The sequence below is a fragment of the Myotis nattereri genome, assembly GCF_964212035.1.
Source record: "Myotis nattereri genome assembly, chromosome: 11".
NCBI lineage: Eukaryota > Metazoa > Chordata > Mammalia > Chiroptera > Vespertilionidae > Myotis > Myotis nattereri.
Window position 1 is genome coordinate 10,876,130 of NC_138086.1, and position 25,310 is coordinate 10,901,439.

The 25,310-nt window shown below is 45.0% G+C and overlaps 1 protein-coding gene across 3 annotated transcripts in view; it reads left to right on the forward strand.

Annotated features, from left to right (window-relative positions):
• Positions 1-366: 366 nt before the first annotated feature.
• Positions 367-25,310, forward strand: part of CAV1 (caveolin 1) — a 37,219-nt gene continuing 12,275 nt past the window's right edge. Inside the window, exons 1-2 of one of the 3 annotated variants that reach the window (XM_081102018.1) lie at positions 367-449; positions 1,752-1,916. In XM_081102018.1, coding sequence (XP_080958144.1) covers positions 420-449; positions 1,752-1,916 — 195 coding nt within the window. In that variant the 5' untranslated portion in view covers positions 367-419. Of the gene's footprint in view, positions 450-653; positions 1,349-1,751; positions 1,917-25,310 lie in introns of those variants that run through there. The other 2 variants (XM_081102019.1, XM_081102020.1) reach the window with 2 other exon arrangements.

The following is a 25,310-nucleotide window of genomic DNA, read 5'->3' on the forward strand; positions in this document are numbered from 1 at the left end:
ATGATGCACCGAGCAAACATTCGCTCTCCTCGGGACGCCTCTCAGTGGTTCCCAGCTGGGAAGATGTTGCCCCGGGTTTAAAATATCTGCCCCAGCAGCCCAGCGTGGGTGCAGCGCTTCCTCACTGCTCTGTGCTCCCTGCGGGCGCTCCCCGCCCTCCGCATCGGGAACTTTGGGGATGTGCCTAGACCCGGCGCAGCGCAGGTCCTGACCAACCCTGAGCAGAACAAACCCTTGGCGGGCGGCCAGGAGGCTCCCTCCCAGCCACCGCCCGCCCCCCGCCCCCCCGCCCTCCGCCAGCTCCATCCTCCCCCCTCACCCCCCCCCCCCCCCCGTACAATACAAGATCTTTCTTCCTCTGTTCCCTTAAATCACAGCCCGGGGAAATCTCAAGAGCCTTCATCCAGCCACGGGCCAGCATGTCTGGGGGCAAATACGTGGACTCCGAGGTAGGCTTGGGGGTGCGCGCCCGCGGGGCGCGGGGGTGCCTGCCTGTGCCATCTCCCTCTCCAAGCGTCCGGCGCTCCTCCGGCCCCAGCCCTCTCTCTTTGGAGAACTCTCGCGCCGAGCGGCTGCGGAATGGGCCTGGGCGGGGAGGTGAAGAGGGGGCAGGAATATTTCAAGTTTTCCTCCTGGGAAGGACTGGGGGCCCTGAGCTAGAGGCGCCCGGAGAAGGTGGTCGGGGTTTGAGGTTGGGTCTCCCTGACGGAGGACGAGTTTCTCCACGGGCCCCGGTGCCACCTGATGGCGGGACCCCCCTGGCCGGCTGGGAGGCGGGAGCTGGAGCGCGGGGTGGGAGCCCGCTCACCCGCCGTCCCGTCCGGGGGACAGTCCCGGCGACTCCCCGCCGGGCGCCTGGCCCTCCGGGCGGTGCGCGCCGTGTTTGCACTTTGCAAAGCTCTCAGGCCGCCTCAAGGGCTCCTCCTGCACCTCGGCGCCAGGCAGGGGTGTTTGAAGAGGGACGCACCTCCCTCCCCGCAACTACCACCACCCCTTTCACCACCCTCCAGCCTGGGTGTGGAGCCTTCGTTCCCCCAAACGTAGCGGCAGTGGCGCCAAGGGTGGGTCGGAGCCGTGGTGCAGGTGAGAGATACCAGGGAGGTTAGGGGGCTGACACCGCTCCGCCCTGAGGTTGGAGCGTGCGGAGCTGGGGTAGGGGGGTTAGGGGGAGAAGCAAAGGGCAGAAGGAGGGTGGAGGGCGCGGGCAGGTGCCCGGGAAACGCTGCCGGGAAGCCACGAAATGGGGGCATTCCACGAGTCCGGGGGTTCAAGTTGAATCTCAAGGATGCAACTGGAATTGTGGAGAGAGGGGGAATAGGCAGGGGCCGGGGACGAGAAAGCTGAACAGGTGAAGCGCTCGGGGGATGAAAGAGGGGGGCTGCAGGGAAGTCAGGGGTCGGTCCCATCGCCGCCGGGTCTAGGCGGGGTCCCTGGAGCCAGGCGCGCCAGGGCGGGGGCCGGGCGGTGCGCGGAGGGGGTTGCCCTGACCCCTGGCGGCGGGCGCGGGAGGCTGGCGCTCCCTGCCGGGTAAGGAGGGGTGTGGTGTCTTCTCCCCGATCCTCTTAAAAAGCTGGCGGCGCCGAGGAGTTGCCTGCGTGCGCCGCCGCTGCGGGAGCGGTTTGTTCGATTTTGAGCCTGGAGGTTTGCCCCGCCGCCAGGCTGACTTCTGATCGCGTTTTTCTTTTGGAAAATTTCTTCCAACTGTTGGTGCCCTTCTCTCTCTCTCTCTCGTGGCCGCCCGCCCTCTGCAGGGACATCTGTACACTGTTCCCACCCGGGAACAGGGCAACATCTACAAGCCCCACAACAAGGACATGGCAGACGAAATGAACGAGAGGCAAGTGTACGACGCTCATACCAAGGAGATCGACCTGGTTAACCGTGACCCCAAGCATCTCAACGACCACGTGGTCAAGGTAAGGGGAGGTCTGTCCCTGGAGGGGATGCTGTCAGGGCCCGGACAGCTCTCTTCTGGCCAGCAGCCTGTGCATCCTTTTCTGCCTTTACCGCGCGCGCACACACCCCGTTTTCTGGGCTTGGTCTCCCCTCCCCCAGCCTGCTGTTTAGTTCAGGTGGAATTTAGCTGACTTGGGCTTTGTAGGCGAAGCTTACAAAGTGTATAACTGCACTCTTCTCCTGGCAAATGAAGCTCCTGATCGCAGCGACAGACCCCACTGCTTGAAAGGGTGAAATGGTTGTGCAACAGGTCACCCCCTCCATTCCCAGGTTGAAAGTCTAGTGAAGGGTGGTGCCCCCTGCACAAGTAATTGACGTAGTCAGGTCATTTCTGAGGTCAGGTGCCAAAGGTGAAAGCTGGACCACAGGGGGGGGCATGTTCTCCTCAACAAAAATCAAGTAACTGAAGTGATTTTCTTAAACACAATCAAGTGGGTAGAAGTGCTTTCATCTAAAGATTATGCAAATATAATCATAGATACTCATATAGATCCATATATGAAGAGTGTTTAACTGGAAAAAAACATGACACTTGTGCACAACTGAACAAAACTACAAAATCACAAATAATGCACAGCTCTGGGTTTCTCCCTTAGAAACCTCTAGTTAGATGTGGAAAGTTGCTTCTTAGTGACTACCTGGGTCAGCTTTCGCTGAGCTAAAAGGACATTCCTGTTGCAATTCCCTTTTATACTATTAGGATGTACTTGGTGAGATTAAACATAGGTTAACTGAACAGGTTATTGGCCAAACTTAGATCTGACTTGGGGGTCAGTTTTTTATTTCATGATGTTATTTAACTTTGACCCTTTCAGAGGAATTTATTGTCTGCACCCATCTGGATTGTGAAATCATGGGCGTGAGCCATCCTTGGCAGAGGGTTTTCTTTGAGGGACCAGGAAGGCCAAGAAAAGTCCTGGCCTGGGAGATAGGGTGTGAAGACCCAGTTCTGTACCATCCCAGAGCAGCCAGTGGGGTGAATGAACCACTTCGCCCACTGGGCCTCCCATCCATGGATGGAAGAAGCTATAGTTGAGACTGTTCACATTCATGAATAATAGATTTCAAAAAGGGGAACAATTTAAGCTGTAACTAGAAGGAAAATGTAACTGTCAGAATGGACTCTCTTGGCTTGCTGGTGGAGGGAAAGAGGAAATTTGGAGCCTTCGCAGGTTTTTCTACTAGCCAGGTCATGGGATATTTAAAGGTAGCAGCAATAACCAGAGTAGCTTATAAACTGAAAATGGGAATTGCTATAAACTGTTTACTAAAAACATTACCTTAAAAGGGGTAAGGGCATTTTTTGCTTTTCCCCGTCTCCTGTAGCTTTGGGCGAGAAGGAGAGATGCCAGGAAAAGAGGCAGAAGTCAGGAAGGGCTGGCTGCGCTGGGGCCTCCCTGTTGTTCCACCACAGTGTGAGTGGGGTTCCTGGAGCGAGCAAACCTCCCTGATGAGTCAGAGAGGCCAGGAGTGTGGATGTGGCTCTCCACACATAGCATGACTAAGCTGAGAAAGAAGAGCCCGCTGGGAAAAGAGACTTCAATGCGGATGGAAAAAGGGCATAACAGGCCTAGAGGAAATAGCAGTTTACAGAGTAGCATTTCAGAGAGCAAGTGTGGGGATCCTCATATTAGAGAAATTAAAAGGGAGGACTAGGGCAAGCTCCTGCTGGCTTCGAGAAAGCAAACCCCACCCACTTGCTCATAGAACTGTGAGCAAAGCAAGACAGACAGAAAACATGTGCCTTGGGAAGAATTGGGGAGGCCCACTTACTCAGATGCCCCACTTAGAGAGGACTTCAGGATGCCCTGCAGAGAGGGAGGGAGACCCAAGAGTGCCCCCTGCCAGAGGGCGGAGAAAGGGGGCTTTCGCCTTACAGAGACTCCTAGTCCTTTTCTTTGAGTACAAGCATAAACACAACGACAGAATCAGGGGTGATCCTCCTTATGTTACCATGACAATAAATAACGAATTTCCCTAAATTTTCTTTTGATGGCACAGATTTCTTAAGATAATAAAGACATCCAAAGCCTCACTGTTAATGCATGGTAGCTTAAAACTTCACATGATAATAAACAGCAATCAATTGAATCTATGATTAAAGGTACCAAATCAGGTAAGGAAAGTTCTGTTCTGAAGGCAAGCAGCTCTGTAAAAGCAGCTCTGTCCAATTCTGTAGCCACTTGAAATTTAAGCGTAAGTAATTTACATAAAATAAAATTTAAAACTCAGTTCCTCCGTCACTCCAGCCACAAAGAGTTCCCAGCACATGAGACTAGGGGCTACCACAGGAGACAGCATAGTAGATGTAGAGCATTTGGACAGCACCAGATGTGAGTGTTCCCTGCATTTTACAAAAGGTTCCTATGCCAAGTTTAGAATAATAACTCTGGATGTAGAAGAAATTAAACCCTGATGTACAGTGAGAAGAACAGCATAGTATTATCTACAGCAAGCATGTCAAACTCACGGCCCGCGGACCACATGCGGCCCACAAGGGATATTTTTGTGGCCCGGCCAATATAATGGTATGTAAGAAACATTTTAATAAAAATTTAATAATTTAATTTTTACAATAGCCTGTTATAGGATATTGTACACGTTCACTAATGACTGATTACTATAATCATGTTGCATTCATTTCCTTTACCCACCTTACCCACAGGCGCACCATTTTAGCAGCCAATTGCCACGTCATTAGTCTTGTACTGACGTGTTTGGTGTGCGCAATAGGAAATAGTTCACTTTCGGAGAACAAGAAAAATAGGTTTATTTGCATCATGCTTATTAATCTGTGCAGTTATTCAGTGTCTGGTAAGTTAATGTTCAAGAAAAAATATTAGTTTTTATTAAAATGTTCTATTATTTTATGTTAACGATTACTCATTCATTTCAGCCCTTTGTATTCAGCATGTCTCCGTAGAAATAAACCTACGTTTCTATGAAAATTGAAGCTTTTGGGGTTTTTTGCCGCCACATAAACTTAAACCTTGTTTATTTGGCCTGTGTTGCCTTTGAGTTTGACATGCTTGCTCTACAGTATCCTCTACATCCCACAAAACAGCTATGTAGGGAGGGGAAGAAAACTCAGAATTGGCTGTGTCATGAATTTATATTTCAAAAAGGTGTTTTACCACCTATTCCACTGGCTTTAATGGCATAAAGTAGTCTATACCATTTAGTTCCACTGAATTTGTTCCTTATATTACTAAAGGTTTGCTGCTCTATATTATGAGATATCTGTACTGATATTTATCTAAAAGGAGTGGGCTATGAATGCTTCTTAAAATTTCCTCTAATTAAAGTGATCACAACTTCAGATCCTTCTCCCTCCAAGATTTCTATGTCTTCTTCTTACGTTCCCATTTTCATCTATATGTTTATTATTATGTACATATTTGGAATTTCTAGATAAATAAAATGGCTTCAAATTTATAATTCTGATATCACATTAGCCATCAATTAATTCACTTATTCAAGTCTTCTATGCTGAACTAAACACATACTACAAAGGGTAATCCCTAAAATAATTTCTAGAAATCGCAAAGATTAGAATTATGCGACAAGATACATACAGATGAAAAGTTTAAAAAAATACACACATACAATATCACAACAGTAAGTCACTGCCACATGTTAACTAAGGGGTTCTTTTTTGGTTGGACTACCAGGAAACATAACTAGATTTTAAGCTTTATTGACCCATGTTATTTATTCTCTCCCACATAAGGATTTTAATTTTCACTTTCATTTCCAATGGGCATGCTGTTTTATGCAGTTGCTATAGTGAGCTCTCTCATCATCATTTTGGAAATAGACCAAATACATATTACAATAAATCAAAAATAAGTGATAGTGACTATTGTATAATAAGGTTTTTAAAAAGTGCATGATATGAATTATCTTGATTTTGGTAATCATCCTACAATGTAGATGTATTTCAAATGATCATATTGTATACTTTAAATATATACAATTATATTTGTTAATCATTCCTCAATAAAGTTTAAGGGAATGGTATTAAGTGTTAGGGAGGCCCTACTTTGGAGAGGGCATTAGGGAGAGAGAAGAGGGGTGCACTAGAGAAAGGTTAATGGAGAAGAGCATGAAGGAGATGCAGTCTGAGTTGGGTCACACAGGACAGATGGAATGCAAATATCTGAGAGAAGCACAGGGGGGCATTCTAAATGAGCAAAGCATGGGAGCGAGAATGTCTCTCCGAGGTCATGAGCCTGCAATGCCTCCTAGCCCATTTTTTATTGGAAGAGACTTTAGTGACAGAGTGGCCGGTCATAAGATGAAAAAATTCATCATGGCCAGGTGGCGGAGTCCTGAACCCAGTACACATGATAAGTGTCGACTCTATCGGGTCAGCAGTGCAGTCAGGAGCACTTCAAGCACAAGGATGAATGCTGAAGGGAGGCATTTTGGAAGATGCCTGGTTAGGGCACAGGATGTAATAAAACATAGCTGGTCTGGATGAGCAGAGGACAGTTACACTATAATTGCACTAAATGGGGAGGGCAGTATGTGATAGCATTGGGAATAAAATCATATAAGCACAAAATGACGGAATTTTAGGATTAGAAGGGAATGGAATGGTTATATGAGACTAACTTCCACTTCCTCTTTTTTAACATTAGCAGGAATTTAGGGCTAAAGAAGTTTAAAATATTATCCATGTTTTCACTTGGTTACTGTATGAAAAGATATTTTGAAATGTATCACAAGGGAAGGAAAGACAAGATTATGTGATTCCCCTGGACGATTGTCATAAGGAGAGAAATTAGTTGAGATAATTCTGATGTTAGTTCTGAGACAAATCAAGACATCTGAGAGGAGATCCTTGCTGGGAAATACAAATATGCGTTTGTAATTTTCTTTTCCAAAGCTTGATTCTCAAATAGACATGAAATTTTTTTAGTAGTCAGCAAAAGGCATGCACATGGTAATCCCTGTGTTGGTTTCAAAATAACAGCCTCTGTGATTTCTTTCAACTTGAAATCATTCTAGGGTGATTGATGATTAATATCAGTATAATAGTAATTTTTAAGTTTATTCGATATAGCTATAATCAAATCATAAGGTTTAAAACAGCGGTTCTCAACCTGTGGGTCGCGACCCCTTTGCGGGTCTAACGACCCTTTCACAGGGGTCGCCTAAGACCATCGGAAAACACATATATAATTACTTATTGTTTTTGTGATTAATCACTATGCTTTAATTATGTTCAATTTGTAACAATGAAAATACATCCTGCATATCAGATATTTACATTACGATTCATAACAGTAGCAAAATTACAGTTATGAAGTAGCAATGAAAATAATTTTATGGTTGGGGGTCACCACAACATGAGGAACTGTATTAAAGGGTCGCAGCATTAGGAAGGTTGAGAACCACTGGTTTAAAAGATCAGATTATCTCAAAGAACTCAGCACATTGGTAATACTATCTTCTGTTGGGACTATTGTTTGTGTGTTTGTTTTGGGAGATGGTGATTAATATTCTGTCACACATGAGATTTTGCATGGAATTCAGAGTCCCCAGCTTATAAAAGAGCATTATAATCATCTTATGTGGGAAACTATCCTCACATCACTGAGCAAAGAATTATACTAAAATGGGGGATATTATTCATTCATAAGAATTTGAAACACTTTCAAGTTCAGCCAACAGTGATATACATTTTAAATGCTTATGGAAAGTCTTTTTTATGTTCTCTACCTCCTAGTTGTGGTAAAAAAAAAAAAAATTGAAGAGTTAGCTCCATTTTGGTTCTAGAATAGAATGTCATATTATTTAAGACAAGATACACCAAATACCCTTGAACTGTAAAAAAGTTTGTAATGTGGGTAATTCTCCCAATTAATAACAGTGTTGGCTACATTTTAAAGGGGCTTAGCCCTGGCCAGTGTTGCTTAGTGATTAGAACTTGGGCCCTGAGTTGGATTCATAGTCAAGGACGTGTACTTGGGTTGCAGGTTCCATCCCCCACCTCAGTAGGGGCGGGAGTAGGAGGCAACCAATCAATGTGTCTCTCTCACTCTCCCTCCCTCCCTTCCACTCTCTCTCTAAAAATCAATGGGAAAAATGTCCTCAGGTGAGGATTAACATAAATAAGTAAATGCATACATACATACATACATACATACATGCATAAATGGGCTTAAAGTACGAACCGCTGCCATAGTAAGCAGCATCTGGGAAGTCCAGTATGCAGCCTGCCCACTCAAGTCCGTAGAAACAACAGCCACTTGCATATTTCAAGCAAAACTGCTTTTGAGTTTGCCCTAGTTTCCACATAAGTTCTCTGTGACGAAATGGTCAGAGAACTGGTCCCCAGGAGACCTGGGCTGTGTGCACCTGGGGGTTCAGGGCCTTTTCATGACTCAGCTGGCTGGGCTTGCAGTGGGGAAAGGGCAGGGCTGCTATTTTCATACAAAGATGGTTTATGCCAAGAAACGCACTCTTCCAATCTCTGGACCTTGTGGTGTATGCATATTATCTTCATTAATGTACATAGAGCTCCTAAAGAATAAATTTGCATGCTGTATTTCTTTTTAAAGAAGTTCCTAAAAAATAAGCCTTCGGTCCCTAGAAATATTCCTAACACATAGGTACTCAAAGGCACCCTGACAGAGTGGAAAGAGTATTGTGCCAGAATAAGAAAAGATATTTTTGCAACTTTTTTTTTTTTTCTAAAACTTGAGTGTGATAATATGCAGGCACAAAATTCTTTTTCTCTAACACAGCAAAGCAGCCCCTTTGGCGGTCGAACGACCCTTTCACAGGGGTCGCCTAAGACCATCCTGCATATCAGATATTTATATTACGATTCATAACAGTAGCAACATTACAGTGATGAAGTAGCCACGGAAATAATTTTATGGTTGGGTCACAACATGAGGAACTGTATTTAAAGGGCCAGAAGGTTGAGAACCACTGCTCTAACAGTCAGGAAAAATGCATGCATTTAGTAATCGGATCAGTTGGTTTCCATAGAAGGGCCTAATGCTTTTGTGGCCTCTTCCAGCTAGAAAGCTTAGAGCAGGGGTCCTCAAACTTTTTAAACAGGGGGCCAGTTCACTGTCCCTCAGACCACTGGAGAGCCGGACTATAGTTTAAAAAAAAACTATGAACAAATTCCTATGCACACTGCACATATCTTATTTTGAAGTAAAAAACCAAAACGGGAACAAATACAATATTTGTATTTGCATGTGGCCCGCGGGCCGTCGTTTGAGGACCCCTGGTTTAAAGTCTCAATAGAGTGTACTGCACACCATGGAAGGACTACAATCAGGAATAAGATAGGTAGGAGCACCATCCAGAGTTTATGGCTATCTTCTTGCCTCCCTTCATGCAGTTTCCTTTGAAAACTTTTGCTGAAATTCCTTTACCAAATTTTGCTGTCTGTTAAAACCTTATAACCTTCAGGGTTTAGTTCAAAAATACCTCACCTCTCATGCCTCCAGTTGTTCCTGAGCCAGTAAACAAGGCTTGGGCAAAATAAGAGGCATATTTTTTATACAAGCTGCCCCTGTTTGAGCCCTATAAAAAGTGCAATTAAATTATGGACCATATTCCAGTTCTCTAAAACTCTCTCTTCCCACATTGGTGCTCAATTTCTAATCTCCTTATTGAAAATTTGACATTTGCAGCCTTTTTAAAACCTCGTAGCATCTTTACAAATCCAAATTTGGCTGAGCAGCTGACTCACCAAAATAATTTTTAAAAATACTGATGCCTGGGCCCATTACAGATCTACTGAATTAGCACTTCTAGAGATGGGGCCTAAGAGTCTTTGTTTTTCAAAGCTCACCAATGATTACATTTGTGAGGTCAGGTTTAGAAGTAATTGTACCCAAGGTTGGCTTAAAGATATACACCTTAGATGGTTTCACCCAAAGATAACAGATGAGTCACCCTGTATAGTAGCTCCAGATGTTCTTCCTGCCAGGAAAATACTTGGGAGTCAGGCCCATTTAAACCGGAGAGTTTTGAAACACCATAGCAGCGGTTCTCAACCTGTGGGTCGAGACCCCTTTGGGGGTCGAACGACCCTTTCACAGGGGTCACCTAAGACCATCAGAAAGCACATCTATAATTACATATTTTTGTGATTAATCACTATGCTTTAATTATGTTCAATTTGTAACAATGAAATTGGGGGTCACCACAACATGAAGAACTGTATTAAAGGGCCATGGCATTAGGAAGGTTGAGAACCACTGCCATAGAGGGTTCCCAAACCAAGCATGCTCAATGGTCCTCCATCCCTTGAGGCCACTTGGGCTTCCAGCCAACTGCAAGCCCAGAGCCGCATGGTGACATAGGAGGGGGGTGTTCATATGTCCTAGGTTGTCCCGCATAAACCAGTTACTACTGGCCAGCCCTGAGTAACTAACTATTAGTAGTGTCCCCATTCATGCCTAGAAGTGCCCAAGTTTGGAAGAAAAACGATATGATCACAAATGGGTTGGCAATGACCTGCCACTGACTCCTATGCCTGGAATCACTGGAAGCCCCTACATACACTATTTTTTAGCTGAATGAGCAAAATTTCCACACTCCAGACATGTTTTCTCTCCTCTCCACTCTCCAGTGTTACCTCTCTCCTGCCCTTCATCACAGCCCTCACGCTGCACTAAAATGCGGAGGAGGAACCCTTAACCGCCAATCTAACCTCACCCTTTAGCTTCTTTCCCGGCAACCCAAGTTTAATAAAACTGACGTCCTTTCATCATATATTTTGTCAACTACTCAATCAAAGATTAAAATGTCTAAAATAGTTTAAACTCTTTTTCAATGAGTTCAGGAAACAACAAAAAAAAATGGCATGCTTTCATATGAACCATTGTTTAAGGTGGAGGAAATGTTTTTTAATTTTGTCTTAAAGGAAATCTGCATGACCCATGTACTGTGCAAATACCCAGGGAATTAACTGGTAGAACAGATTGACACCTGCACAAAATACATACTTCCTGCCTCTCACGGGAACATGTTGATGGTTCAGATATAAAACACATCTTGTTTTCTTTATCAAAACTTGCAAAAATGTCTCTTATTGGTCACTATGTCAAAGCAGAGGAAGTGCATATTCCTAAAAACACAACTGAGCTGCCCCTTCGCCACTGTGAGCTGTTTAGGTCATTAAGAGACAGGCATTTTGATGATGTATCTATGTGCTTAATCTCAGAATAGGAATTTAACAGTCACGTTTTAAAAAGATGCATTCAGTGTATAAACCTTTCCTGAGCCCAGCAATGACATTATGATACAAATGGACATCGATAGATTCTATGTAAAAAGGTAAATTGAGTCTGGAGATTGCACTGGGCCATCTCACGTATGTTGCGGGTGTCAAACACAATTACATTTTCTCATTTACAATGATGAACTGGAAAATATGCTGACTTCTGGACCCAAGCCATGAAACAAGGAGATTGAGGGGAAAGGAAGCAAAGATAAAGAAAAATCCACAAGGCCCTTCTCCCTGTCCTGCCACCGGCTCTGTGCGGGATGGGACATTTCACATGCGAGGATATGATCAGGCGCAGGCGCAGGCACTGACTGAGTATTAACTCACTGCTCCTTCCCCCAAGGGGTTTAGAGTTTATCTGGGAAACACACATGTAAACACATCCAAGTGAGGTCGTGTAACTAAGGGGCAGGCCAGAATTGGGCAGAAAGCAGAGGATTTTCAGCAGTCTCCAAAGCCAAAACACATGTTCACCAGGCACTGGAGGCAGTAAATGGGTCCCTGTTTGATCCAAAAGAGGGAACAGCTGGAGAAAAAGACCCAGAGACCTGAGGACACTTGGCATGTTCTGGGCACCAGTGGCAAGTCAGTGTGGCCAGAGCAAAGGGACACTAGCAGGAGGCAGATCAGCAGGGCCTCTGGCCAAGGGGCACCAAGGCATTTGTCCCCTTGCAGGCCACAGCAACTCAGTACCTTTTAGACCAGGAGGGACCTGGTGAGCGACAGCCGATGCTAATTACAAAGCCTAACTCCAGTGCGGTGGGCAAACCACGCGGTGCTAAATGTGCAGGTGGAAGTGAGACAGGAGAGGGCTGCTTCCGCCAGCTCTCCCGAAGGCCAGCTCGGTGGCACAGGTTACTGACTCCTCCACTGGTCCTTTGAGGAGGCTGCTACTGTTATTACCCACCATCCTCTTCATTTTGCAGGTAAGGAAGCTCAGGCTTAGCCATTTGCTCAGGGTTACAGAGGTAGGAGGTGGCAGGGTCAAACTCTGAGTCAGGGTTGGAATCCAGATGATGCGCCCTCCAGGCTCAGGGCATGTGCTATGGTGCCGCTCTTTAAAACTGGCCGTGATCCAAGCAGGCAGTGATGGAGAAAAGTGACGGTTTTCTTGCAGTGGGTGGGCAGCATTTAGCCAGGGGAATTCCAGGAGCCATCTGTTTAGGGAGTGACAGGCCTGCACTTCCAAGGCCAGACTTTGGATCCTGGCAGGTGGGCTGGGAAGGAGTAAAGGACCAATGTAAAGACGAAGGTAAAACCCCAAACCTCAAGAAATGCAGATGCGGGGTGAATTCCCAACAAGGCAAGGAAGGTCGATTCCCAAAGACCGGAAGTGGGGTACAGAGTGTGGTCTCAGGGATTAGAAGTGGAACCCATGCTCAGAACCAGACAAGCTACCAAGCTACAATCCTAGCTTGTGTTGACTTGTTTGAGTCTTTTATTTTACTTTTATTTCAGTCCTCGCCGAGGATATGTTTTTTAAATTTATTTTGAGAGAGAGAGAGAGAGAGAGAGAGAGAGAGAGAGAGAGAGAGAATGAGAGAGAGAGAAACATCGATCGATGTAAGAGAGAAACTTCATTTGGTTGCTTCCCATACGTGCTCGGAATGGGATGGAACCTGCAGCCTAGGCATGTGCCCTTACGGGAATCGAACCACAACCTTTTTTGGTGTAAGGGAAGTTGCTCCAACCAACTGAGCCACCTGGCAGAGGGTGGATCACCTGAGTCTTTTAAAGCACCCCGATTGCCTAGGGCGGCCAGCTCCTGGGGCACTGATCCTCTGTGGGTGTGGGTGGGTGCCAGGGAATGAAGCAGGTCCTGACGGGCACTGGGAGAACAGCTTCTCACTTTGCCTGCTGGGTTTCTAGGTACCTGTGCCACTATAGCAATACGTTGTGGAAACAGGGAACAACTGAGAAAAGCCTTAGTTTTATGCTAGTGGCAGAAATGTGTATGTAATTCTGAAAGTAGTTTCTCTTAGACCTCCTTCCTAGTTGTTACATATTTGTTCTCAAAAACAAGTGCCAGACGTAAGGGAGAGACTTAATAGTGCATTTTACACTTAAGTGAATCTTTCAGAACAGTTAAAATGTCCTGTCAATCATGGCTCGCTATTTTCCTTTTTATTATTATTATTTTATTGATTTCAGAGAGGAAGGGAGAGAGAAGAGAGATAGAAACATCAATGATGAGAGAGAATCATTGATCGGCTGCCTCCTGCACGCCCCCTGCTGGGGATCAAACCCGCAGCCCAGGCATGTGCCTTTGACGGGAACTGAACCCAGGACCCTTCAGTCCACAGGCCAATGCTCTATCCATTGAGCCAAACCAGCTAGGGCTGCCTTTTCTATATTATTAGCAGTAATATAGTAAAAGCTGGAAATGGCATACCAAAATATGTCAAGAAAATGGAATTGCATTCACTGGATTTCATCACCAGTTATTTTGCTTAGGTCAACCGATCTCTCTTCCTTGCTTGTCCCTGAGCACCAGGGTTTGTAGTAGGGAGAGAAATTGTTCACTAAACTATTTGGGGTAAGTGCCTCTACCTACTCTAGTTATAAAGGTAGGAATGAGAGTCATTCCCAGGTCATGGGCTTCCCAGAAAGGCCATTCAACAAATACAGGTGTCCCAAAAAATGCCTCTCCCGCCTCCATGGCAGCACTAAGGATGTCCGACTGACAGCTTAGGCCCGGGGAGTGGTCCTAAGCTGTCAGTTGGACATCCCCCTAGGGCTCCAGGACTGTGAGAGGGCACAGGCTGGGCTGAGGGACCCTCCAAGTGCATGAATTTTGTGCACTGGGCCTCTAGTGAAAAATACACTTTAACAGCTGATAGCTCAATTTTGAAAATGAAATGTACTTTAAGAAACATTGCCTTTATAATAATTCAAAATGTGTGTGTACATTTTGGGGGGCACCTTATATTTAAGAAGGATGCACTCTGGACCAGGCATGGAGCATGGCCCGAGTCCTGCTGCACAGGAGCCTGCCTGGTAGAACCATAGCCACGCCCGAGGCTCAGCTCAGATTGCTGGGCCTGTCAGCCTTCCCTGGCAGCCTCGTCAGAACTGCTCATCTCTTCTTTTGGCTTCCACCACATATGTTTCTATTTCTATCTCAGGGTGTATCAAGGCCTTCTAAGTGTTCGGCTTCTCTTGCCCATGCCTCTTCCCCTGCTTCTCTTCCCACTTCAGGTGTAAGTTCCTCAAAAGCTTCCCAGTGCCCACCCCGACCCTACACTGAGTCTGCCGTTAGAAAATGGATACCCAACTGAATCTGCTGAAAGTAATCTGAAACCCTTCTTTAAGTAACTGAAGGTCTCCTCTAAGCAAACAGACAGTGGGATTCATGACTGAGTGTCTTCCTTTTACCCCTTTTCTCTATAAAAGCCACATTTAAAATCTTATAAGAAAAGTATAGCCCTAGCTGCTTTGGTTCAGTAGATAGAGCATTGGCCTGTGGACTGAAGGGTCCCAGGTTCGATTCTGGCCAAGGGTACATGCCCAGGTTGTGGGTTTGATCCCCAGGAGGGGGTGTGCAGGAGGCAGCCGATCAATGATTCTCTCTCATCACTGATGTTTCTCTCTCTTTCTCTCTCTTTCCCTCTCCCTTCCTCTCTGTCTGAAATCAATAAACTAAAAAAAATAAAATAAAAAGTTTATCCAATTAATAAAGAAATCCAAAAGCATTCTCTCTATTTACTAACGTAAAGAGAAAATGTGTTCTAATATGTGTATATATTTATTAAGATTTGTAGTCTCCATTTTTAGGAGAATACAAATACATGTGTCCGGTGGCATCCCAGGGCCTGGAGGACAAGGCTAATTTCCTAAGTATCTGGGGGCCAGGCAGGCAAATTCCCAGGGTCCAAGAGATGCCATCCGGCTGCTTGGCATTGTCCCCTAGGTCCAGAGGTGTTAAGGCTGAGAATTGTTCTCAGGCCACATGAGAATCCCCCTGCCAAGAAAGATATAAACAGACTCTCTGTTGAACCCCTGACATGTCTCATGTCTTCTCCTCCCCCCCCCCGCCCCCTCTAAACAATGGCAAACATCAGAGGAATGTCTAGGTCAGGAGACATCCCTGAAAAAAAAGCTAAAATCCTCCAAGCCTGAAGGAGACAACAGTCTTGAGACCCCAAGCCCCTTCTTCCGTCTTTTTGGCTTTACTGCTTTTAGATATTAAGTACACAGACCTCTGAGATTTTACTAGCTGGAAGGTGGCGACCATTAATCCACTACTCCAACAACATGGAAGTCTCTTTGTGCCTCAGAGGTGGTCTCGCATAGATTTCCGATCTCTTCTACAGAAAAAAAAAAAAAGTGAAAATGCTTAAGTGCCTCTAAAAGGGGTCAGACATTATTCATTTCACTATTGATGTTTGTGCCAACTGAAGGGACCACTAGCTCCTTTTGCAGATGTCTTTCTCTCATCTCCTATGAGAGGAGATGGATTTATTGTAATATGTATAAAAGTAATACTTGTCCATTTGACCCCAAATAGTTTAAGTATCAACAAGCTAAGTATAGGAAATCAGGATTAGGATTCAGTTTAGAATAGGTAGGACTCAGAAGTAGCCATCAAAAGAGGGTGGTGACGCGCAATGTGAATTTCAGGTGTGACTTGTATCTGATATATAGCCAAGACCATGGTTTTTGCACATTTACTATTTTATTAATGACTAGAATGAACAAGTTAAGAGGACTCTCAACTTACAAATGACACCAATTACAATGACCTTATTAGTATATGTAATAAAAAAAAAATCAAAGTGATTTTGACAAAATGCAAATATCCCATAAAAATAAGATAAAGACTAATTCAAAGTAAGATAATGTTTTATGAGCAGAAATAAAACATAGAGATATTAAGTAGGAAACAAATAGGTAAACACATCCTACAGTATATAATAAAAGCCTAATATGCTAAGCGTCCAGTCGACCAGTTGGCTGTTCAACCAATCAAAGTGTAATATGCTAATGATATGCTAAGGCAGCTCAACCACTCGCTATGACATGCACTGACCACCAGGGGTAGACATTCAACTGGTCAACCAGTCACTATGACATGCACTGACCACCATGGGGCAGACGCTCTGACCGGTAGGTTAGCTTGCTGCTGGGGCCTGGCCGATTGGGACTGAGCAAGAGGAGCCAGACACACCCTGGAGCCCTCCTGCAGTCCCTCCCCAGCTGGCCAACCTCCCACGTCTCTCCCTGGCCTCGATCGTGCACAGGTGGGGTCCCTTGGCCTGGCCTGTGCCCTATCGCAATCAGGGACTCCTCGGGGGATGTCAGAGAGCTTGTTTAGGCCTGATCCTACAGGGGGAGTGCCGCTCAGCCAGAAGCCAGGTTCACGGCTGGCAAGCACAACAGTGGTGGCAGGAGCCTCTCCTGCCTCCATGGCAGCACTAAGGATGTCCGACTGACAGCTTAGGCCCGGGGAGCAGCCCTAAGCTGTCAGTTGGACATCCCCCTAGGGCTCCAGGACTGTGAGAGGGCACAGGCTGGGCTGAGGGACCCTCCAAGTGCGTGAATTTTGTGCACTGGGCCTCTAGTGAAAAATAAAAAAATACGAGAAGAGGGTTGTCATTTCTGTAGGAGCTTTTGATGTGGAAAACCAAGATGCTTCGTGAGCATAATGGATATGGAAAGCCCTTGTAATAATTCCACAGTTTCCAAGACACCAAGATCTCCAAGGTGAAAATCACTATTTTAAATTCATCCTTAAATGAATCCACCACACTTCATACCCCTGGGGCAATAGAGAACCCACACTAAGTGTATTGATTGTTCCTGACCATTAAACATCTAAAGAAGTTAATGATATTTTAAAGGAAGTCTTAATGAATGGGATCAAAAGGATAATGTGATCAAAAGAAGTGTCATATACAAGATTCTCTACTTTACTAGTATTTGCTGTTGGTTTGACATTAAAAATGGATTCCTGATTTGATCTTATGAGGGACGTAGAGATGCTGGAAAGAGCAAAAGGAAGGAGATAAGGGATGGAGAGAAACCCCCAGCTGGGGCTGGGGCAGGACTTTTTTGTCTGAATGATTTGTTAGAAGAGTTGGAAAGGAGCATGGAATGACAACTGCTTCTGGTTATTGCCAGGTTATTATGAGACAAGAAAAATACTGCTCAGACACAATCACCATTCAGACAAGGGAAAAGGGAGGAAGGGGCGTACCCTTGTTTAAAGTGTTAATTTACATGGGAAAAGGGATTCCAGGTAAGGACTGGGTCACAGGAGGTTATTTTGTAATAGTTGTGTATTAAAATCCCTTCCTTGTCTGTGTAACTTCTCACATCTTACCTCTACAATTACAATTTGATGTATAACAACATTGACACACGGCCTCATCATTAAACCTAGGCATAGGTATGAACACTTTCCCCTATTTCCTCAAGATACCTGGTGTGTTTGGGGCAAAGGGGGGTTTATGTGGCAACGCAGCTGTGGTTGAGAATGCAAGTGGTAAACATCTGAAAGCAGAACACTGCACTGAATGTGCCGAAAGGTCAGTATGAAACGCTGTCTTCATGGCCAGCGCGCCCGTCCACTCCTACACGCTGCACATGCACAGTTTGCAGCTAGCATAAGCCCCTATTGTGATTGAAACTCATGAGAGAGTGCGCTTTCTGCCGAGGTGGCTGTTTTGTGACTTTAGACCAGTGGGTCTTTACTCTGGCTGCAGGTCATCGGGGCACTGTTTATATATAATGCTGTAGATGCTCTCTCCCTAGAAATTCCGATTGCATTGATATGGTGGGGCCCATGCCTATGTATTCTCTTTCTTTTTTTTTTTTTTTTCTGTTTTGAAAGCTTCCCAGATGAGGCTAATGTACAGCCAGAATGGAGTCTGTTTCGGACTCTCAGAATAAAGAAAACCATGTGCCATGATAAAACTTTCAGGACCATAAAGGCCACAGTGAGGAAATTATTACTTCTCATTTCGGGGACTAAGCATTTTTATTGGAATATTGTATTTGTCATTCAAATTCCCATAACAACAACAAAAAAATACTTTCTGGAACTCTATTGTATGTGAGGTAAACCTCATGTCCCTTATATAATCTAGTCCTGTTGTTTTTCCCTTTTCTCATCCTTTCTATTCCCAAAGAGGAAGATCGGATGGCTAGAGTGTGAGCATGCCATCTCCATGCCCCTTTCCTACCTCAGTCCATGGCTCAGGCATCCTAAGAAGGGAGCTCACAGCACGCACTGGTTGTTTTTCCTAACGGTGCGTCAACGCTCCTGTGCTGCCAGTGGCGACGCGAAGTTTCCCTGGACCTGGGCACAAGCAAGTGTCCTTCGTGTCTCCAGTGCCTGGCACAGAGAAGAGACCCCAAGTCACTGAGAAGTGCTTTCCTGATGCCAGTCCCTCGTCAGAGCAGATGGGTGAACTACGCCCCCGAGGACGTTTCCGAGGCCCTGACACCGGAGGTTACTTGGGCCTTGGAAGAGTCACTGGGCCCTCCAGACAGCAGGCTCCTCATCGAGAGCCATGACGAAGCTGAACCTAAAGATCTCTAGGTCACTTTCATTTCCAAAATCTTTGGTTCTGATTGGCTAGTATTCAGAAAAGAATGGAAGGCTGTAAAAGACCTTCTTCTTAGACTTTACCACTTGCCATTCTCAAACTTCAGATTGGGCTTAATTAAATCGTCTTTGGAATACTGAGCTCCCAATGCATGCTGACTGCAAATATCACACAGACAAGCGTTTGGCACTGAAGAAGTTCAAGAGCTGGGGTTCTCGTCCTCTCCTCATCTGGGCTCAGCACTCGGAGGTCTTCCCTGTTACTGTCCTTAACTCCACGTTGGCTGCTTGTGTTCCAGGATGCTCAGAAAGTCAGTATCGAAGGTGGTTACAAACTGTCAGTAAATTTTTTGTAACCAGACATTCTTAGTTTATTTAACAGAGAAGTGCATAATTACTTGCAACTTTAGTTAGAGCGATGGTCTTAAAAAGGTCTGGCTAGACAGAAAATGCTCAGACTTTATACATGCTGACAGTTGTCAAATTCACCTAGTTCATGGGGCCACCCATTTCTGAAGTCCTTTTTTTATTTTTTTAAATCCTCACCGGAGGATGTGTTTATTGATTTTTAGAGAGAAAGGATGGGAGAGAGATTGACAGAGAAAGAGAGAGAAAGAGAAAGAGAGAGAAACATTGATGTAAGAGGGAAACACCAATTGGTTGCCTCCCATATGTGCCCGGGTCGAACCCAAAACCTAGGTATGTGCCCTGACCTGGAATCAAACCTGCAACCCTTTATGGGACGATGCTCCAACCATTGACCCACACCAGCCGGGATGAAGTTCTTTTAAAGGCCATCTGTGAGCAATAGGATCAAATGACTAAGCACTACAGGGCAGAAACACTATTACTTTGAGCAGATTTTCCTATTACCCGGCTGTAAAGAGTTTGCTTTTCTCTGACTTATATAGAGTTTAGCGTTGAGGATCCTGTATGATTTGAATCCCATCACTTGGCACCCCAGCTGTATGGTATGATTCTGTAAACCAAGTTGTTTGAATTCCAGACCACCTAAACATTCTTAGGGAACTCATCAGCTCCCTAAGCTAAGCTATGTCAGAATCTATAGGTTTGAATCCAAATTTCATGATAAGCAAAAACTGAATTGATCTGTCGTCCACTTTATCAGTCATCTTTTGTCCACTCTTTTACCAAAATTACTGTGACTGGGTTAAAATAAGTGAATGTAATCAATGCATGCAATTACTAACCCTTCAGCTAGATATTAACATTCAGAGCTTTCTTTTCTAAAGGAGATTTATCAGGCTTCTGCTCTTGGTAATAGAACAGGGAAATATAACTTAGCAAAAGGTAACATTCACTAATTCATTCATTTGGTCAACAAATACTAACTTAGTACTTACTACATTCCAAGGAGCTTACAGTCTAATAGCAGGAAACACACACACACACACACACACACACACACACACACACACATCACATTAATATGTGTGTGATAGGCTGGATGAAAAAAAAAAAGTTCAGGTGAGAAAAGGGGTGGGGATCAGAAAGTAGTCTTTAAAAAAACATTTAGGTTAAGACATTACAAACAACTCAGACAAGTGAAACATGATAGAAGGAGTCATCCTTGTAGAATCAACAGCAAGTGGGAAGGGCCTGAAGTAAGAAAGTTCTTGGGGCCATTGTCCTGGGAGACATTATTCAAGATTCCAGTCTAAATTTAAGAGGTCAGTGACGTGGGCAGGTGCAAGAAAGTGACTTCCTCTATGACCTTAAAAGTAAGGGAGTGCAGCAGGGAAGGCCATCGCCCCTCTGGTCGTGATTCCTGGGTGAGCCGCAGCAGCCAGAGGCTGTCTCCATGTGATTGGCACTGTCTCCTTTCCAGTGACATGTAGCCAATCCATCAACCTTGTCCTGGCTCTGTTTTTTCATTTCACTATTTCATCCTCTAAAAATAGGTGCTTCATAAATACTAAATGAATGAATGAATTTACAAGGCCACGTACTAAAAACAAAAAATTTCTGCAATAAACAAGCAAGCATTCTAGGCTATAAATATTTCTACACTTCAGGTCCTGTCTCATTGCATCATATTCTCATTTTCTAGAGCAGTTTTCCAATCTGGGATAATTACCTCCCATTCCCTCTTAGGGAACATTTGGCAAAATCGGGAGAAAATTTAGGTGCTTCTACTGGCTTCTAGTGAGTAGAGGACAGGAATGCTACAGCACACAGGACAGCACCCCAACCCTCACCCTGATGACAAAAGGCCAGTGGAGCTCAGAGGAAGAAACTTGCGGCAGAGGTTGTGGGCTGTGATTGTCTTTGCTTAGACCTTACAAGAACCTTGGTGTAGATCCTTTTCCTCACTTGCAACGCAGTGTTCAAAGCTGCAGAGATTTTTATCACTCACTTTCTATCTGTTTAATAAACAAACTCAAAGCACTGAAGGGAACAATATTCCAGTAGTGACGTAAGACAAAAGCTACTAGTAACCCTGCTTTGACTTAACTGAATGGTAGGAAACCACCTCTGCCCTCAGGAAGTGAACTGTAGAAACTGAAAAGAAATGAAAAGTGTTAAAGAGCTCCGGTTCAAACAAATGTCTGTGCGGACCAATTGGTAGCCTGAAGATGGGGGAGACATGTCATTTCTTGTGTCTTTTGATAGACTGGAAAGAGCTTTTATTATCTTTAGTGCGGCAATCATTCATATTTGTCCCATGACACACCCAGAAGTTTAAAGAATAACAAACTCCCAAGTATAAACACAGAATTTTGTGAGCTTGTGAGGCCTCCAGATGAATCCTTATAATTGTATGTTTGGATAAAATAAGATTTCTGTGCATTAAACAATGTGGCTGCCTAGGGCTTCAGGGAAAGGGGAGCTGACTGGGAGTGACTGATAATGTGTATAGAGTTTCTTTTGGGGGTGTTGAAGTTCTAAAATTAGGTTGTGGCAATGGTTACACAACTGTGAATATATTTAAAAACACTTTAAATGGATGAAAAAAAATACAGGACTTTTCCATTTGGAAAGATAATTCTCAAAACTTTGAAGGGCTGTAGTTATTTCTCCTCAGGGATAGCAACATAAATGCTCCCCAAAGTATCCCTCCTCCCTGTTCAAATTCAATGCTGCTATCACTGGCTTTTGTGTGGCCTATTTTTGCACTGTTCACAGTTCCAGGTCAATTGTTTGGTGACACTCAAATTCAACAAGTGCCACAGAATTGATACCAGAAGACTGAAGATTAAAAAGGGGATCAAAAGGTATGCAGCCTGCTTTGTACTGAGCCATCTGCTTCTATTTTCTTTTTTAAGAATAGTTTTTATGATTTTTAGAGAGAGAGGAAGGGAGGAGAGAGAAACATCGATGTGAGAGCATAACATCGATCAGCTGCCTCCTCCACGCCCCCTCCTGGGGATCCAGCCCACAACCCAGGCATGTTCCCTGGCTGGGAATTGAACCAGCAGCCTCTCTGTGCACAGGATGACGCCCAACCAACCACGCCAGCCAGGGCACCATCCACTTTTTGTGATAATAAAAATGTGAGACTGTGTGGACAGGAGAGACGGTTCTGGGCTCTTGACGAAGGCCCATGGCCAACTGATCTGAAGTACCCCAAATGCGGCTTTAGGTTCCCGCCTAGGATCCAACCTACTCAAGGAGCAGAAACCCTCATACCATTGTGCCATGGAGGATGGTTTTTAGCTGTTTCAAAGGGATGCGCACGTATTCATTACCCATGATTACCTTCAAAAGGAGCACATACTGAGTCACTTAAAACAACAGAAATGTACAGGCTCCCTGTTCTAGAGGCTAAAAGTCAAAAATCAATGCCATGCTCCCTCTGAAAGCTGTCGGGGAATCCTTTCCTTGTCTCTTCCCTGCTCCTGGTGGTTTGCTGGCAATCTTTGATGTCCCTCGGCTTATAGCAGTATGAATCCAATTACATGGCCTTCTCCCTGTGTCTTCACACTGCCATCTTCCTCTCAGGATGCCAGCCACACTGGATGGGGGGCCCTCCCTACACCTGTGTGACCTCATCCTAATTCTGGGGTGCTGAGGATTGGGATGAGGCCTGCAGCGTATCTTTTAGAAGGGGACCAATTCAATGCATGACTAGATGTAAACTAGGAGTGTATATCAATTTTAACTTAAATTTTTGAGGCATAATACAAACCCTAGGGCAGTGGCTCTCAACCTTCCTAATGCCGCGACCCTTCAATACAGTTCCTCATGTTGTGGTGACCCCCAATTTCATTGTTACAAATTGAACATAATTAAAGCATAGTGATTAATCACAAAAACAGCCGAAGCCGGTTTGGCTCAGTGGATAGAGCGTCGGCCTGCGGACTGGGGGGTCCCGGGTTCGATTCCGGTCAGGGGCATGTACCTGGGTTGCGGGCACATCCCCGATGGGGGATGTGCAGGAGGCAGCTGATCGATGTTTCTCTCTCATCGATGTTTCTAACTCTCTCTATCTCTCTCCCTTCCTCTCTGTGAAAAATCAATAAAATATATTAAAAAAAAAAAAATTTTAAAGCATAGTGATTAATCACAAAAACAAAATGTAATTATATATGTGTTTTCCGATGGTGTTAGGCGACCCCTGTGAATGGGTCATTAGACCCCCAAAGAAGTCGCAACCCACAGGTTGAGAACCGCTGCCCTAGGGGAATTCCTACTCCTTTCCAGGAACAAATGATGGAGAAACCTAGTAGTTACCTTCAAACAAAAGGAAAGGAAAAAATAAAGCAAAAAGGAATTAATCCAAAGCAAATAGAGCCCCATCTAGTTGGTGCGGGTGCCGCTTTCTGACATGTCCAGGTGCACGGTCAGCTGGGGCGTCCTCTGCCCCGGGGCACATTTGGTCGCCTTGTGCCTCCTGTTTGTAATACACTCCGGAAGGCTGACCCACATGCCAGAGATGAGCTCATCCTTCTTGCTCACTTAAAAGCAGGATGAAAAGTAAACAGCCACCTCCACGAAACCATTTCAGGAATGCCAAGAGGTTCTCCTTTCAAAACATCTCCTCTGTCCTCCCAATGCTGTTCCTGAAATCTCTGACATGTTGCCACTTCTGGTCCAGGCACCTCGGCCAAAAGCTTCTGATATAGCACTACCCATTGTCCCAGGCACTGCCCTCAACATTTTGTATAAGTTATGTAAGACCCAGAACAACCCTATGAAGTAGGTACTCTTATACCTGCATTTTACAGGTGAGAAACTGAGGAAAGAGAGGTTTAGTAGCATATGTAAGATAACACCGCAGAGCTGGGATTCAAACCCAGCCCGCCTGTTATCAAGCAGGTCAACATATTGCTTTTCAAAAGTAGCAAGTAAGTCCCTGGCTGGTGTGGCTCAGTGGTTGAGCGTCAACCCATTAACCAGGAAGTCATGGTTTGATTCCCAGTCAGGGCACATGCCTGGGTTGCAGGCTCGATCCCAGTGGGGGTCATGCAAAAGGCAGCTAATCAATGATTCTTCTCACCACTGATGCTTCTATCTCTCTCCCTTCCTCCCTCTGAAATCAATAAAAACATCTTTTTTAAAAAAGCAGAAAGCAACACAGTAACTAACCTAGTATCATGTCCATCAGATTTTCACATGTAGCAGAGAATGAAGCCTGAGGCAACTTTTTGTTTCTCAAAGTGTCCTCCCCAGACCAGCCGAATCAAAAGGGGAGGGAGGGGGAGAAGGTACAGATAACTGGACTCTTCCCTTAGAACACAATACAGGACCCCAGGAATCTTCATTGTAACAAACATTCCCCAGAAAATTCTTGAATATATGAATGTTTCAGAACGACTGGCCCTGAAGGAATGGAAGAAGGAAAGGGTACAATATTATGATAAACCTGGAAAAACCAGGGAGGGATGAAAAGGCAATGGGGACCCTGGTCAGTGAAGCGAACCAGGAGTCCTGGCCAGAGAGGAGCGCCTTTGCTGGGAGGGAGAATAATGATGAACAGGAGGTTTGACGGAAGAAGTAAGCAAGCTGCATCCTCTTGCTTGGATCATACACCCTTTCCTAGTAGAAACGGTTATTTGCCTAGACAGGGACGGCATTTTCTATTGGTTTGGATGGGAAGCTTGGGTGCAGGCAAGGGAGAGCACGTGGATTCAGAAACCCCTACGTGAGGTTTGTATGAGCAGGGTTGCAGAAACAGAATAAGGTGCGGCATTAAGAAAGGTGTGTGGCCCTAACAGGTTTGGCTCAGTGGATAGAGCATCGGCCTGCAGACTGAAGGGTCCCAGGTTCGATTACGGTCAAGGGCATGTACTTGGTTGCAGGCACATTCCCAGTAGGGGGTGTGCAAGAGGCAGCTGATCGATGTTTCTCTCTCATTGATGTTTCCAACTCTCTATTCCTCTCCCTTCCTCTTTGTAAAAAATCAATAAAACATATTTTTAAAAATTTTTTTGAAAAAAAACACAGAAGGGTGGTGTGATGGCAGGAGAACTAAACGAAGAGCTAAGAGCCCTAAGTCCTGTTTGATCCAGTCACTGTCTACAGCCGCTCTGAGCCTCAGTCTCCTAGTCTGTAAAATGGAGGAAATAACACCTGCCT